This window comes from Argentina anserina, chromosome 6 (assembly GCF_933775445.1).
Source record: "Argentina anserina chromosome 6, drPotAnse1.1, whole genome shotgun sequence".
In the NCBI taxonomy this organism is placed as follows: Eukaryota; Viridiplantae; Streptophyta; class Magnoliopsida; order Rosales; family Rosaceae; genus Argentina; species Argentina anserina.
Genome location: NC_065877.1, coordinates 366,247 through 379,546, shown reverse-complemented (window position 1 = coordinate 379,546; position 13,300 = coordinate 366,247). Strand labels below are relative to the sequence as shown.

At 41.4% G+C, this 13,300-nt stretch overlaps 3 protein-coding genes and 1 pseudogene across 3 annotated transcripts; 1 reads left to right on the top strand and 3 right to left on the bottom strand.

Annotated features, from left to right (window-relative positions):
• Nucleotides 1-267: 267 nt before the first annotated feature.
• Nucleotides 268-4,221, bottom strand: LOC126800306 (eukaryotic translation initiation factor 5B-like; annotated as a pseudogene).
• On the bottom strand, nt 368-1,676 carry LOC126800313 (cytochrome P450 714C2-like). The gene is made up of 4 exons (XM_050527661.1): nt 1,432-1,676; nt 1,072-1,252; nt 895-981; nt 368-793 (listed from the first exon to the last, which is right to left on the bottom strand). The coding sequence occupies exons 1-4, from the start codon at nt 1,674-1,676 to the stop codon at nt 368-370; spliced, it is 939 nt and encodes a 312-aa protein (XP_050383618.1).
• A 310-nt stretch (nt 4,222-4,531) lies between the features above and the next one.
• LOC126800864 (DExH-box ATP-dependent RNA helicase DExH12-like) lies at nt 4,532-11,328 on the top strand. The gene has a single exon (XM_050528284.1). The coding sequence runs from the start codon at nt 4,600-4,602 to the stop codon at nt 11,077-11,079; it is 6,480 nt and encodes a 2,159-aa protein (XP_050384241.1). The 5' UTR covers nt 4,532-4,599; the 3' UTR covers nt 11,080-11,328.
• Nucleotides 11,329-11,696: 368 nt separating this feature from the next.
• Nucleotides 11,697-12,326, bottom strand: LOC126800331 (uncharacterized protein At4g13230). The gene is made up of 4 exons (XM_050527687.1): nt 12,237-12,326; nt 12,071-12,142; nt 11,811-11,954; nt 11,697-11,777 (listed from the first exon to the last, which is right to left on the bottom strand). The coding sequence occupies exons 1-4, from the start codon at nt 12,309-12,311 to the stop codon at nt 11,697-11,699; spliced, it is 372 nt and encodes a 123-aa protein (XP_050383644.1). The 5' UTR covers nt 12,312-12,326.
• Between the last annotated feature and the right edge of the window lie 974 nt (nt 12,327-13,300).

The window sequence follows — 13,300 nt, the reverse complement described above, 5'->3', positions numbered from 1 at the left end:
TACAACTTCATGACATGCCAACTAGCTAGTTAGTAGTTACAGTTAGGTTTGTCTGTATGAAAAAAAAAATATGTTAAATAATCTGCCAACCACTATCAATCTAAATGTTTGGAGAAGGTATAACTCTTTAAGAGACAAGAACTTCCATTATTTCTGCATGAAAGAAACTAATGCTTCATACAAAGTACTTGAGACTTTACTAAGAAAATACAAAAAAATGATTAAAGAAAAATAAATAATACAAGCAAGTGAAGCAACACTCTTGATTGGTTTGAAGATGGCCTATTTTCCTTCGAACAGCAGAAATGAAGCCAGAATCTTCAGAATAACATTTGTAATGTTATATGCATACTGCTGAGAAAGCTCATCACAGCTTCTTCACTAAGAGATTGACTCCCTGCTCAGGCTCAATCACCAACCTTATTGCTGGTTTGTGGCAATACTTGGAAGATAGGGAGAAAGAAAATTTAGAGAGAATAAGAGCTACTAGTAACTTGAGCTCAATCATGGCCAAGTTCTGCCCAAGACACACTCTTGGTCCAACCCCAAATGGCATGTACAAGTGTGGAAGCTTACAAGCCCCTGTAATTCCATTTGCAAATCTTTCTGGATTGAACTTGTAGGCATCAGGTCCCCATACTTCAGGGTCAGTGTGCAATGTCAGTACCATAATCCATAGGTTCACACCCTTAGGAACATGTATGCCAGCAAATTTCATGTCCTTGAAGGCCTCTCTTGATACCACAGACACCGGCGGATACAGGCGCAACGATTCATGAATCACCGTTGTTAGCTGCATATACAAAGTTACAAACCAAATAATTCTCATTATGCAGATGAAAGAAAAGTGGAAGTACATATTTGCATGATACAAGAACAACTGTATATAAGTACCTGTTTCATCTTCCGGAGCATGTCAACATCTGGAATCTGGCCACCACAAACTTGAAGAACCTCGGCACGGACGCTTTCTTGCCATTCCTGATTTGAAGCCAACAACATGAGCAACCATGTAGCAGAGACTGCAGTTGTCTCATAGCCAGCCAAGTAGATGTTCTTTCAGTTATCAACAATGAACTTATCAGTTTCTGCTTGGCTCAGGTCACTGCTTTGGGTACACTCAAGAACCATTTGCAACAGGTCCTTGTCATCATGAACACCTTCCACTCTCTGCTTCACAACTTGGAGTATCAAACTGCGAACCTCTTTTTCTAGTCCCCATGCTTCTCTTCTATTCTTCGTAGGAAGATGTCTAGAGCACATTTTCAGAACATATATATCAAACAAAGTGATATTGTGATGGTACGAGGCCACCCCAAAAGAAGGCTTAATTTGCATACCGTGATAGGAAATTTAATATGCCCTAAACGCTTAAATGCAGAAATAAGTGACTAATATATATATCAACCTAGCATGCATAAACATTGTTACCTCATTCCAGGGATTCCAGTAGCCAAGCATTTCCTAGACATGGCCTCTTGGAGAGCTCTTAGTTTGTGAAAAATCACTTGCCCACTGGCAAAATTGCTTCCAAAACAAGCTCTTGAGATAACATCTCCGGAGAAGATTCTCATGTCCTCATCAATATTGATATCTGCCACTCCACCCTCTTGATCAATCCTACTTTTCCATGACTCTTGCAATGTAATTGCAGATTCGGTAATAAGATCGATCATCCCCTACAAGTTTAAGAAAAGGTGAATCTTCACAGAAAAAATCAGTCATTAAGCTTCACGTATATTATACCTTAACTTTCTCCATGTATAATTGTGGAGCAAGAACTTTTCTCTGATGTGCCCAAACAGCCCCATTTGAATTGGTCAAATAAGTGATATATTATATCAGCAAGAAAAATCTTCACACCTAATTCCTCTGCAATGTCCCGGGCCTCAGGTGTCACTTTAACATCAAATGCCAAGATAGTGGCATGCTCCTTTTTCTTTTCAAGCATTACGCTGGCCTTCATGACATCCTTCTTGTGTACAGGTCCAATGGTAATACCACTAACAGGAATATTAACATCCGGTGTTTTCAGGAATTCAAGCAATGCTTCCAATGATCCAAGAGTAGATGCATGTACACAAACTCCCTCACCACTCTTGTCAATCCTATTCAAGACTGATTTCATATCTTCCATAGCTGTTTTCTTGATATCATCCAAGTCGTCATGAGGCCCAACAACATATAGAGCAGTGCCGGCAATAGCATGCTCGAGTCCCTGCATATGTTAAACACGGAAATTAACAGAACTCTCTCACCAGAAATTTAACAGCTGCATATCAATTAATTGATGATGGCAAGTGGATTTGCCTGAACTTCAACCTAGAATTACCTGTGCTGTAATCTTGATACCTTGTGCAGCTTTGATTTGACTATGGTGCTGATAAGTTCCCTGAAACCAAAGAGTATATCGTCACCTTCTAACCATGATAGGAACAACTGGCATAGTCACAAGGCGAGAAGAGTTCATAGCAGACATGAGGTCCTCTAGAATAGACGTTTTGTCTGTGCATAAAAGGCTTTAGATGCTTGCCTGCATGCCAAGTATCTGATCTCCTTCATGCAGCACACCATTAACCAGCACAACATCGATTGTTGTTCCAAGGCCTTCAATAACCTTGACCTCCAATACAGTACACTGATGCACAGTACCAGCCCTCCCATCAGATTAGACACACTTCATGAGTTATTAACGTCAGTGAAAACCAAGTGAAGAGAAATCAAACCTGAATTGCATCGCTGCATGTAAGTTTCTCAACCATGGTTTTCTGGGCCCACTGAATCAATAGTAATAACAAATCTGGAATCCCTTCACCACTGCAATATTTAAAAGAAAAGCTATCAGTATTCAGAACATAGCATCTACAACAGATACAAAAATCAAGACGTGGACTAGAGTTCAGAAGCCAACCTAATGGCACTTGTAGGTACGATGCTGTATGTTTCCCCCATTTCTCGATCTATTCTTATAATACAATTAAGTATTTAAGCCCTGCTCCATGAACTGAGTGATGATCTGGCAAGATTTAAAAAAAAATAGAAAGGAAATTTAACAGCGTAAGCAAACTATGGACAAAAAGAAGAACAAAAGACTAAGATAAAACAAAAGCAAGAGATTGGAATGCACACGACCTCAGAAACCCTCCTATTGTACTCACTTACTACATCCTTGGATTGTTGCTTCAATGCATTCCGTAATGGCTGGTTGCGGCAGGTTTTCCATCCATAGAGCCTATCCACCTGAAAATGGAAACTCAAAACTTAAAAATTAAACTTTGATGAGAAGGCATTAGTAGGGAAAGGATCATTTGAACACAGGCCTTACCTTATTCAATGCAACAATGAATTCTGTATTCCTCATTTTCAAGAGATTGAGTGACTCTATTGTTTGAGGTTCTAACTTCTAACCCGTGCATAATGTCAACAACCAAAATTGCAATATCGCATAAACCTGAACCCCGTGACCTTAAATTAATAAAGGACTCGTGGCCAGGGGTATCAATGACCAATAGACCTGGGACCTTCAGCTTTGCATCAGCTTTCAGTTCCTTAGTCCTCTCACGGATGTTTTCTGGAGGAAAGTACGTGGCGCCAATCTGTTGAGTAATACCTCCGGCCTTACCCTCCTGAACATTTGTGCCCCGGAAACAATCCAGAAGCTTGGTTTTACCAGTATCAACATGGCCCATAATGCAGCAAATCGGAGAGCGTAGATTATCTTGACCCTCCTCTTTCTGAGGTTTGTGCTTCTTTATTTCCATCAGCATTGTCAACTTCCACCTCGGCTTGTCTTTTCTGATTCTCAACCTCATTAGGCTTTATTGGTTGAAAAGGAACAGATGCTAAACAATGAGACAAACAAAAACCATCAATAATGAGTCCACTGGTACAATGCACAAGTACATTAATCTAAGATACTAGTCCCACTCCCATCACTCTAAAATTGACAGTACCTAGTCGAACTTTAATACACCAATTTTCTGCAACTAAAAATAAAACTCAACCTATCTTGAACTTTAAGCAAAGAAAAACATATGCAACTAACCAAATTATATACTGAACACTGATATAGTTCATGGTAACATGATTCGTCGAGCCTATAATTTGGACTCTAAATAGATTAAGAATAAAAATTAAGGGATACGAGCCAAAAAAAATAGGATTTGCAATTAAGGTTAAATACTTAAATTTTTCATCGGCCCAATTAACTTATAAACCCATATCTCTACTGTTATAAAGTCAATATCCTTAAAAATTTACTAAATTATGTTTTATTCAAAATACATTTTTTATCAAACACAATTACATTGTTTTAAAAAATCAGAACGAATAAACATTTAAAAAAAATAAAATAGAATAAATAAAATATATTTTATAAAATAACAAGTTTGATAAATTAACACGCGCATCCACAGGAAACCGGGTACGAGTCTAGTTCCAAATAATAAGAGACAAAGTCAAAGTCGGTTTCATCCTCTATAAATATAACCATATAGGTGCCGATTGGCTTTATTAGGGTTTTTCGCTCCAGAATTTCAACCCAGTACGACGAGAAGGCTCTGTTCGTTTTGAATTAGGGTTTTCTTTTTTTGTTAATTGATGATGTCGCAACCCAAATTGGGAGGCGGTGCGGAGGCGCACGCCCGGAGCAAGCAGTACGAGTATCGCGCCAACTCCAGCCTGGTGGTGGCCACCGGCTTGAGGTCACGTGGCACGCACGAGCCCACCGGCGAGCCGGAGTCGCTGCGGGGTAAGATTGATCCTCATTGCTTCGGCGACAAGGCGTACAGGGGAAGACCGGACGACGAGTCGTCGAAGATGATGATGAAGAAGAAGAAGAAGAAGGAGCGCGACGGTGGCGATGAAGCTGGTTTGACTCGCCGGAAGCGGCGGCGTGTTGAGGCGCGGAGCGTGCTTAGTGAGACGGATGAGGGAGGTGTGTACCAGCCGAAGACGAGGGAGACGCAGGCGGCGTACGAGGCGTTGCTCGGTTTGATTCAGCAGCAGCTCGGCGGTCTGCCGCCGAGTGTAGTTTCCGGCGCGGCCGATGAGATCCTGGCGGTGCTGAAGAATGAGAAGCTGAAGAGTTCCGTGAAGAAATCGGAGATTGAGAAGCTGTTGAATGCTGTACCGGAGTCGGTGTTTGATGGCTTTGTGAGGATTGGGGCTTTGATTACCGATTATCATGATGCCTGTGCAGCTTGTGGTGATGAATCTGTTGGCGATTTTGGAGTTTCGGTTGAGTTTGAAGAGAATGAGGACAATGAGGAAGGGAGTGATCTTGATTTGGTGCCGGAGGATGATGAGGAAGCAGAGGAGGAGGAGGAGGAGGTTGGTGATTTCGGCGCAATGCAAATGGGTGGAGGGTTTGATGATGTCGAAATGCTGGAAGCGAATGAGGGTGTGAGGCTTAATGTGCAGGACATTGATGCTTATCGGCTTCAGAGGAAGATTTCGGAAGCTTTTGGCAAGCAGATTGATGCAGCGCAGTGTCACAGGCTCGCCGAGGAGGTTCTTGGGATGCTACTCGAAGGTAATGATATGACTGTCGAAAATAAGCTGGTGCATTATCTTAATTTTAAGAATTTTGAACTAATTAAGTTTCTGTTGCGAAACCGGTTGAAGATTTTCTGGTGCACTCGTTATGCACGAGCTGTAGGGGAGGAGGAGAAGAGGAGAGTCGAGGAGGAGATGTTGCAGGTGGGGTTGGGATCAGTTGTGGATGAGTTGCATGCCACGAGGCGTGGTGCAAAGGAGAGGCTACAGAACTTTGAGAGGGGGATTAGAGAAGAGGCTCGAAAGTTGAAGAGTATTGGCGGAGATGGGGACATGGCTGGGAGGGGACTTGTTGATAGGGATGGTGATAATGGTTGGTGGAATAATAACCATCCTCGGTTGCTTGATCTTGAAAGACTTGCACCTAGACATTTGGAGCCGAAGAAGTGCCTGCTTCCGGATGGATCTTCCAGATGTCATTCAAGGAAGGGGGTTGAAGAAGTTCATGTGCCGGCATTGAAGCCTAAACCATTTGGTGCTAATGAGAAACTTGTGAAAATTTTTGATATGCCAGAATGGGCTAGACCGGCGTTTAAAGGAATGACTCAGTTGAATAGGGTACAGAGTAAACTTTACGAGGCTGCTTTTCAAAATGGTGACAATATCCTCCTATGTGCTCCTACTGGGGCAGGGAAAACTAATGTAGCTGTTCTCACTATCCTTCAGCAGTTTGCACTTAACATGAATGAGGATGGTTCAATCAACCACAATGCTTATAAGATCGTATATGTTGCTCCTATGAAAGCACTTGTAGCTGAAGTTGTTGGCAACTTGTCTGATCGTTTGCAAGAGTATGGTGTCACAGTGAAGGAGCTAAGTGGTGACCAGACACTGACTAGCCACCAAATTGAAGAGACTCAAATCATTGTCACCACTCCTGAGAAGTGGGATATCATTACCAGAAAGTCAGGAGATCGTACTTACACGCAACTCGTGAAGCTTCTAATTATTGATGAAATTCATCTCCTCCATGACAATAGGGGTCCTGTTCTCGAAAGCATTGTAGCAAGAACTCTTAGGCAGATGGAGACTGCTGGAGGTTATATTCGGCTGGTGGGACTATCTGCCACGCTCCCTAACTATGAAGATGTAGCCAAGTTCTTACATGTTGATTTTGATAGGGGCTTGTTTCATTTTGACAATAGCTACAGGCCTGTCCCTCTTTCTCAACAGTACATTGGAATCACAGTAAAGAAGCCATTGCAGAGGTTTCAGTTGATGAATGATATCTGCTATGAAAAGGTGATGGCAGTAGCTGGAAAACATCAAGTTCTTATATTTGTCCACTCCAGGGCAGAAACAGCCAGGACTGCTAGTGCTTTACGAGATACTGTGCTTGTTAATGATGCCGTTGGTAGGTTTTTGAAAGAAGACAGTGCGAGCAGGGAAATTCTTCTCACACATACTGAATTGGTCAAGAGCAATCATCTTAAAGATCTTTTACCGTATGGTTTTGCTATTCATCATGCTGGGTTGAATAGAGCAGACCGCGAGCTGGTTGAGGATCTCTTTGCTAGTGGGCATGTTCAAGTTCTGGTCTCAACTGCAACACTTGCTTGGGGTGTGAATCTGCCGGCTCATACTGTCATAATCAAAGGGACCCAGATCTATGATTCAGAAAAGGGAGCATGGACTGAACTAAGTCCTCTTGATATTATGCAGATGTTGGGTCGTGCAGGAAGACCTCAGTATGATTCGTATGGAGAGGGGATAATCATTACTGGCCATACTGAACTGCAATACTATCTTTCTATGATGAACCAACAACTTCCTATTGAAAGTCAATTTGTGTCCAGATTGGCAGATCAGTTGAATGCTGAAATTGTTATGGGAACTGTTCAAAATGCTCAAGAAGCTTGTCACTGGTTGGAATACACTTATCTGTACATTCGCATGTGTAGGAATCCTATGCTCTATGGTTTGGAAGCTAACGTTCTCACCAAAGATCCAAAACTGGAGGAGAGGCGAGCTGATTTGATCCATTCTGCTGCAACCATCTTGGAGAAGAACAACTTAATCAAGTATGGCGGAAGAAGTGGATATTTCCAATTTACAGACTTGGGTCGCATTGCTAGCCATTATTACATAACTCATGGGACAATATCAGCATATAATATGGATTTGAAGCCAACTATGGGGGATATCGAGCTCTACCGATTGTTCTCGCTCAGTGAAGAGTTTAAGTATGTCAATGTGCGGCAGGATGAGAAGATGGAATTAGTAAAATTATTCGAACGTGTTCCCATTCCGGTCATGGAGAGCTTGGAAGATCCCAGTTGCAAGATTAATGTTTTGCTGCAAGCATATATTTCACAGCTGAAGTTTGAGGGGTTCTCATTGACACAGGATATGGTTTACATTACACAGAGTGCTGGACGTCTTGTACGAGCTCTTTTCGAGATTGCTTTGAAACAAGGATGGGCTCAACTTGCAGACAAGACTTTGAACTTGTGTAAAATGGTCAACAAGAGGATGTGGAGTGTCCAAATGCCACTTCGCCAATTCCATGGAATAACAAAAGATATCTTGGTAAAGTTGGGGAAGAATAATTTGGCATGGGAAAGGTATTATGACCTCTCTTCACAGGAGCTAGGGGAGCTTGTAAAGATGCCAAAGATGGGGAGAATACTTCATAAGTTCGTCCACCAGTTCCCCAAATTAAACCTTGCAGCACATGTTCAGCCAATTACTCGAACAGTACTCAGAGTTGAGCTTACCATAACGCCAGACTTCCAATGGGAGGACAAAGTTCATGGCTACGTGGAGCCATTTTGGGTACTTGTGGAGGATAATGACGGGGAACATATTCTTCATCATGAATATTTTTTGCTGAAGAAGCCATATATTAATGAGGATCATACTTTGAACTTCACTGTTAAAATTAAAGAACCCCTTCCACCTTACTACTTAATTCGTGTTGTATCTGATAGGTGGCTTGGGTCGCAGACTGTTTTGCCTGTTTCTTTCAGATACCTCATCTTACCTGAAAAGTATCCTCCACCGACAGAGTTATTGGACCTGCAACCGCTTCCTGTGACCGCATTAAGGAATCCTCTATACGAAGCTTTGTATCAAGATTTCAAGCAGTTCAATGCTGTTCAAACTCAGGTCTTCAATGTTTTGTATAACTCTGATGACAATGTTTTAGTTGCTGCACCAACAGGCAGTGGGAAGACCATATGCGCAGAGTTTGCTGTATTGAGGAATTATCAAAAGGCCTCCGAAAGTGGCATACGTGTTGTGTACATTGCCCCGGTTGAAGGTCTTGCCAAGGAAAGGCATGCTGACTGGCAAAAGAAGTTTGGAATGGGGTGCAATGGTCTTAATTTGCGGGTTGTTGAATTAACAGGGGAAACAGCTACAGATTTAAAGCTACTTGAAAAAGGTCAGATCATCATCAGCACTCCAGAGAAATGGGATGCTTTATCTCGCCGTTGGAAACAGAGGAAGCATGTTCAACAAGTTAGTCTTTTTATTATAGATGAACTACACTTGATTGGTGGTCAGGGTGGTCACACACTGGAGATAATAGTATCTAGGATGAGATGTATGGCAAGTGAACTTGAGATGAAGATTCGTATTGTAGCACTGTCAAGTTCGCTTGCAAATGCCAAGGATCTTGGAGGATGGATAGGGGCTGCATCTCATGGCCTTTTCAATTTTCCTCCCAGTGTGCGCCCAGTGCCTGAAATACACATTCAGGGGGTTGATATAGTTAATTATGAAGCAAGAATGCAGGCTATGACAAAACCAACATACACTGCAATTGTTCAACATGCCAAGAAAGGAAAACCAGCTCTTGTATATGTTCCTACAAGGAAACATGTCCAACAAACAGCTCAGGATCTGATAAATTACTCCAATGCTGAGTGTGGTGGGAATTCCTCATTTCTGTTGCGATCTTTAGATGAGATTGAGCCTTTCTTTGAGAAAATCAGCAATGAGAAGTTGCGAGACTGTTTGCGGCATGGAGTGGGATTCTTGCACGAGGGACTAACCGGTGATGATCAAGACATTGTGTCAGCACTTTTTGAGGCCGAGTACATTCAGTCATGTGTCATGAGCAGTACACTATGTTGGGGAGTGCCCTTGTCAGCACATTTGGTGGTTGTGATGGGAACTCAATACTATGATGGCCGGGAAAATCTTCACACTGATTACCCAGTTCCTGATCTCTTGCAGATGATTGGTCGTGCTTGTCGCCCTAAGAAAGACAATTCTGGAATATGTGTCATTCTCTGCCATGCCCCTCAGAAAGAATACTACAAGAAGTTCCTATATGAGGCGTTGCCTGTTGAGAGCCATTTGCACCATTACCTACATGACAATATAAATGCTGAAGTTGTAGCTCAAGTAATCGGAAACCATGAAGGGGCTCTCAATTACCTCACATGGACTTTTTTCTACAGGAGGCTCACACAAAATCCCAACTATTATAATCTTCAGGGAGTTACACACGTGCATGTTTCTGAGTACCTTTCAGAGCTTGTGGAAAATACACTGAGTGACCTGGAAACAAGCAAGTGTGTTGCTATCGAGAATGGGGATGTTTCTGCCTTGAATCTAGGCATAATAGCTTCATACTATTACATCAGTTATTCTACAATTGAGCGTTTCAATTCCTCTTTAACTTCTAGAACAAAGATGAAGGGTCTTCTTGAGATTCTAGCTCATGCTTCGGAGTACTCTCAGATTTCCATACGACCTGGAGAGGAAGAGGTGATTCAAAGGTTGATTAACCACCAGAGGTTTTCCTTTGAGAATCCCAACTGCACAGATCCTCATGTCAAAGCAAATGCTCTTCTTCAGGCCCATTTCGCAAGACATCATGTGGCTGGGAACCTATCAATGGACCAGCGTGAGGTTCTCCTTTCTGCAAGTAGGTTGCTTCACGCAATGGTTGATGTCATTGCCAGCAATGGATGGCTAAACATTTCTCTGCTAGCAATGGAAGTCAGCCAGATGGTCACTCAGGGGATGTGGGATTGTGATTCGATGCTTCTACAGCTTCCTCACTTCACAAGGGAGCTGGCAAAGAGATGCCAAGAGTTTCCTGGAAGAAATATAGAGAGGGTATCTGATTTGGTTGACATGGAGTATGTTGGGAGGCGTGAACTACTTCAGGAACTGCAGATGTCAGATATACAGTTGGAGGATATTGAACAATTTTGTAAACGATTTCCCAACATTGAAATGACATTTAAGGTGCTGGAGAGTGAGAATATAAGAGCTGGGGAGGAAATCACTTTGCAAGTTAATGTGGACCGTGAACAGGTTGGCCCCGTTGATGCACCAAGGTATCCAAGGACCAAAGAAGAGGGGTGGTGGCTAGTAGTTGGGGATACCAAGACTAACTCATTGCTTGCCATCAAAAAAGTTCCGCTACTAAAGAAGGCGATGATGCAACTTAGAATTTTGGCCCCTGCAGAAGCTGGAGAGAAGACGTATACACTGTATTTCATGTGTGATTCATATTTGGGGTGTGATGAGGAGCATAACTTCACTGTTGATGTTAAAGAATAGCCCTGATGAAGATAGTGGAGACATTGAGATGAGTAAATGAAAACTATTTTAGCTTTTGTGTATCAAATGGTTGGGAGAAACATGTTGATTCCTAGGTTCATATCAATGATGAAATGCTCACATTTTTCATGAATAGTTTTGGTGAATATTTGCAGTTTGTGTCAATACAATTCGATCCGTTTATATAGTAATGTCTTGCGTGAGATTTGATTTATGATCATATCAGTTTGCATCTGATCTGTATATGATGGTTGCCTGAAATTGCTTCAGCGTTCAATGAAATCTGTTCTCCAGTAATCCTAAGGATACCAACCAGATTGTTTACCTGTGTAAGTTCTCTTGGGTTGCTTTTTCGTATTCAGATAGTTTACAGCTCAAATTTACTTCTCGGCAGCTAAATTACAAGTTTTGTTAACAGAGCTTAAGCAAGGATTTATTGTCAATAAGGGTTTCCTGGCCTTTTTACATCTGATGCATCATAACATGAAAGAACTAATCACTTCCTCGTAGAGAAAGGAACCAGTGTTTAATTGTATCCCAACAGTGGATATAGATAAGAGTAATAGGTAAAACAAAACTTTCGGATACAAGGGTTGATTGCCATCGAGGGAAGGTCGTTAATTGACAGGACCCTTGGTGTTCATGCTTTTCTTGACCTGCTCTGCGTTTTCCTTGACAAACTCCTTTGATTCTTGCGCCTTTCCCATCACACACTCCTTCGATTCTTGCGCCTTTCCCATGACGCTATCGGCTGCCTTCTGCGCTGTGTCCTTGGCTGAGCCCCAAGCATCCTGCACTGTCTGCTTTGCTTTCTCACTCACTTCTTGCGCTGTTGCAGACACCTTCCCGGCCACATCATTGGCCTGATTTGCTACCTGCATTCATTCATCCACACTCGCTTATCATACAAGCGATGATAACTTCGATATGTAACGCTTCGGGGTTAACCAAAATATAGATATATCTCTGGTTAGAGACTTGAAAGGATTACCTGCTCACCAGCATTCCTAGCTTCATTTCCTACTTGTTGTGCTGCGTCTCGTCCTCCTTGATGTGAACCACCCTGTGATGTACGCATTTACCAAAACAAACATTATATTCTCTGTAATGGCATAGGGGTCAGATCAAAACCAACAAATGCAAAACACAAGTTTTACTTGAAACTGTCTTGAAAGAATCCTAGAAGTTGGAGTTCTTGCAATTCCTCCTAGTTTGGTGGTGAAGCTTGCCATTCTTCTAGAGCTACTTTGTTCTTTTGGGTTGTTTACTTGTATGGTTTTGTAGTGAAAGAGGATTTTGCAGGAAGCTGAATATATACCGAAATCAGAGAGTACCACATAGCCTTTTATGCATGGAGAGTATTTTCCGCATATGATTGGTCAGGAAATTGTGCTTAACTATCGCCAATAAGACCCAGTATTCCCGGACAGTAATCTTATATTAGCAATGGGATTAATAAGTAATCTCACTTATTCAGATGAATTGGAATTACTTCTACTATTAATTAACAAACCAATATGATGAATGTCTATTAATCAACTAGCAGTGTGTCTTGAGAAATTCTCGTAACAAAATTACTTTTATTAATCTGATAGATGAAGGAGTTTATTAGAATACATTCTGATCATCATCATTATTATCGATCAAGATTCATATTATACACATACATAAGCTCAACTCTTTCCCCAAAGATATATCAACTTTTGGCTATCACAATATCCATGATCACCGAGGTGAGTTTGATATACTCCATCATTTTTGGTTGTCCATATATAATGATCTCCGCCACACTCATCATAGAACTCTAGTTTAGCTCGAAATGCGACAAATCTTGCATGATTGTTTCCCGGTTGAAACCATAAGTGACAATGAAAAAGTGTGGATCCCATAATGTTGACTCGAAATCCAAATTCAAATTGCTCATTTACACAAGACTACGAACACCAAGATCATCATTTTTAGATTCACAATGAAATTTAAGTGTTTCTCCGTGACTTTGATTGTTCACGATACGTAAGAATTTTTTTTCTAATTTTTAAATGTAATAAATTACCTAAACAAAATGCAATCGTGTAAAGCAAGACAATACAGTAAATTTGTCCTATCTTCATTTTCAACTTTCTAATGCAATTGACTACTGATCGAGTTTGATTATTCTATAATCTTTTTTCATGCATTTATGCAAAAAGGTATATAAGATAGCTTTATGGTAATTAATTGC

Excerpts from the sequence above, each read along its gene's own strand:
- LOC126800313 (XM_050527661.1), bottom strand. The coding sequence starts at position 1,676 with ATGATCGATCTTATTACCGAATCTGCAATTACATTGCAAGAGTCATGG. Across the intron at positions 982-1,071 it reads CAGAAACTGATAAGTTCATT|GAATGGCAAGAAAGCGTCCG; the intron begins GTTGATAACTGA and ends GCTTCAAATCAG. Across the intron at positions 794-894 it reads TGCTCCGGAAGATGAAACAG|CTAACAACGGTGATTCATGA; the intron begins GTACTTATATAC and ends TTGTATATGCAG.
- LOC126800864 (XM_050528284.1), top strand. The coding sequence starts at position 4,600 with ATGATGTCGCAACCCAAATTGGGAGGCGGTGCGGAGGCGCACGCCCGG.
- LOC126800331 (XM_050527687.1), bottom strand. The coding sequence starts at position 12,311 with ATGGCAAGCTTCACCACCAAACTAGGAGGAATTGCAAGAACTCCAACT. Across the intron at positions 11,955-12,070 it reads CTAGGAATGCTGGTGAGCAG|GTAGCAAATCAGGCCAATGA; the intron begins GTAATCCTTTCA and ends GAATGAATGCAG. Across the intron at positions 11,778-11,810 it reads CCGATAGCGTCATGGGAAAG|GCGCAAGAATCAAAGGAGTT; the intron begins GCGCAAGAATCG and ends GTGATGGGAAAG.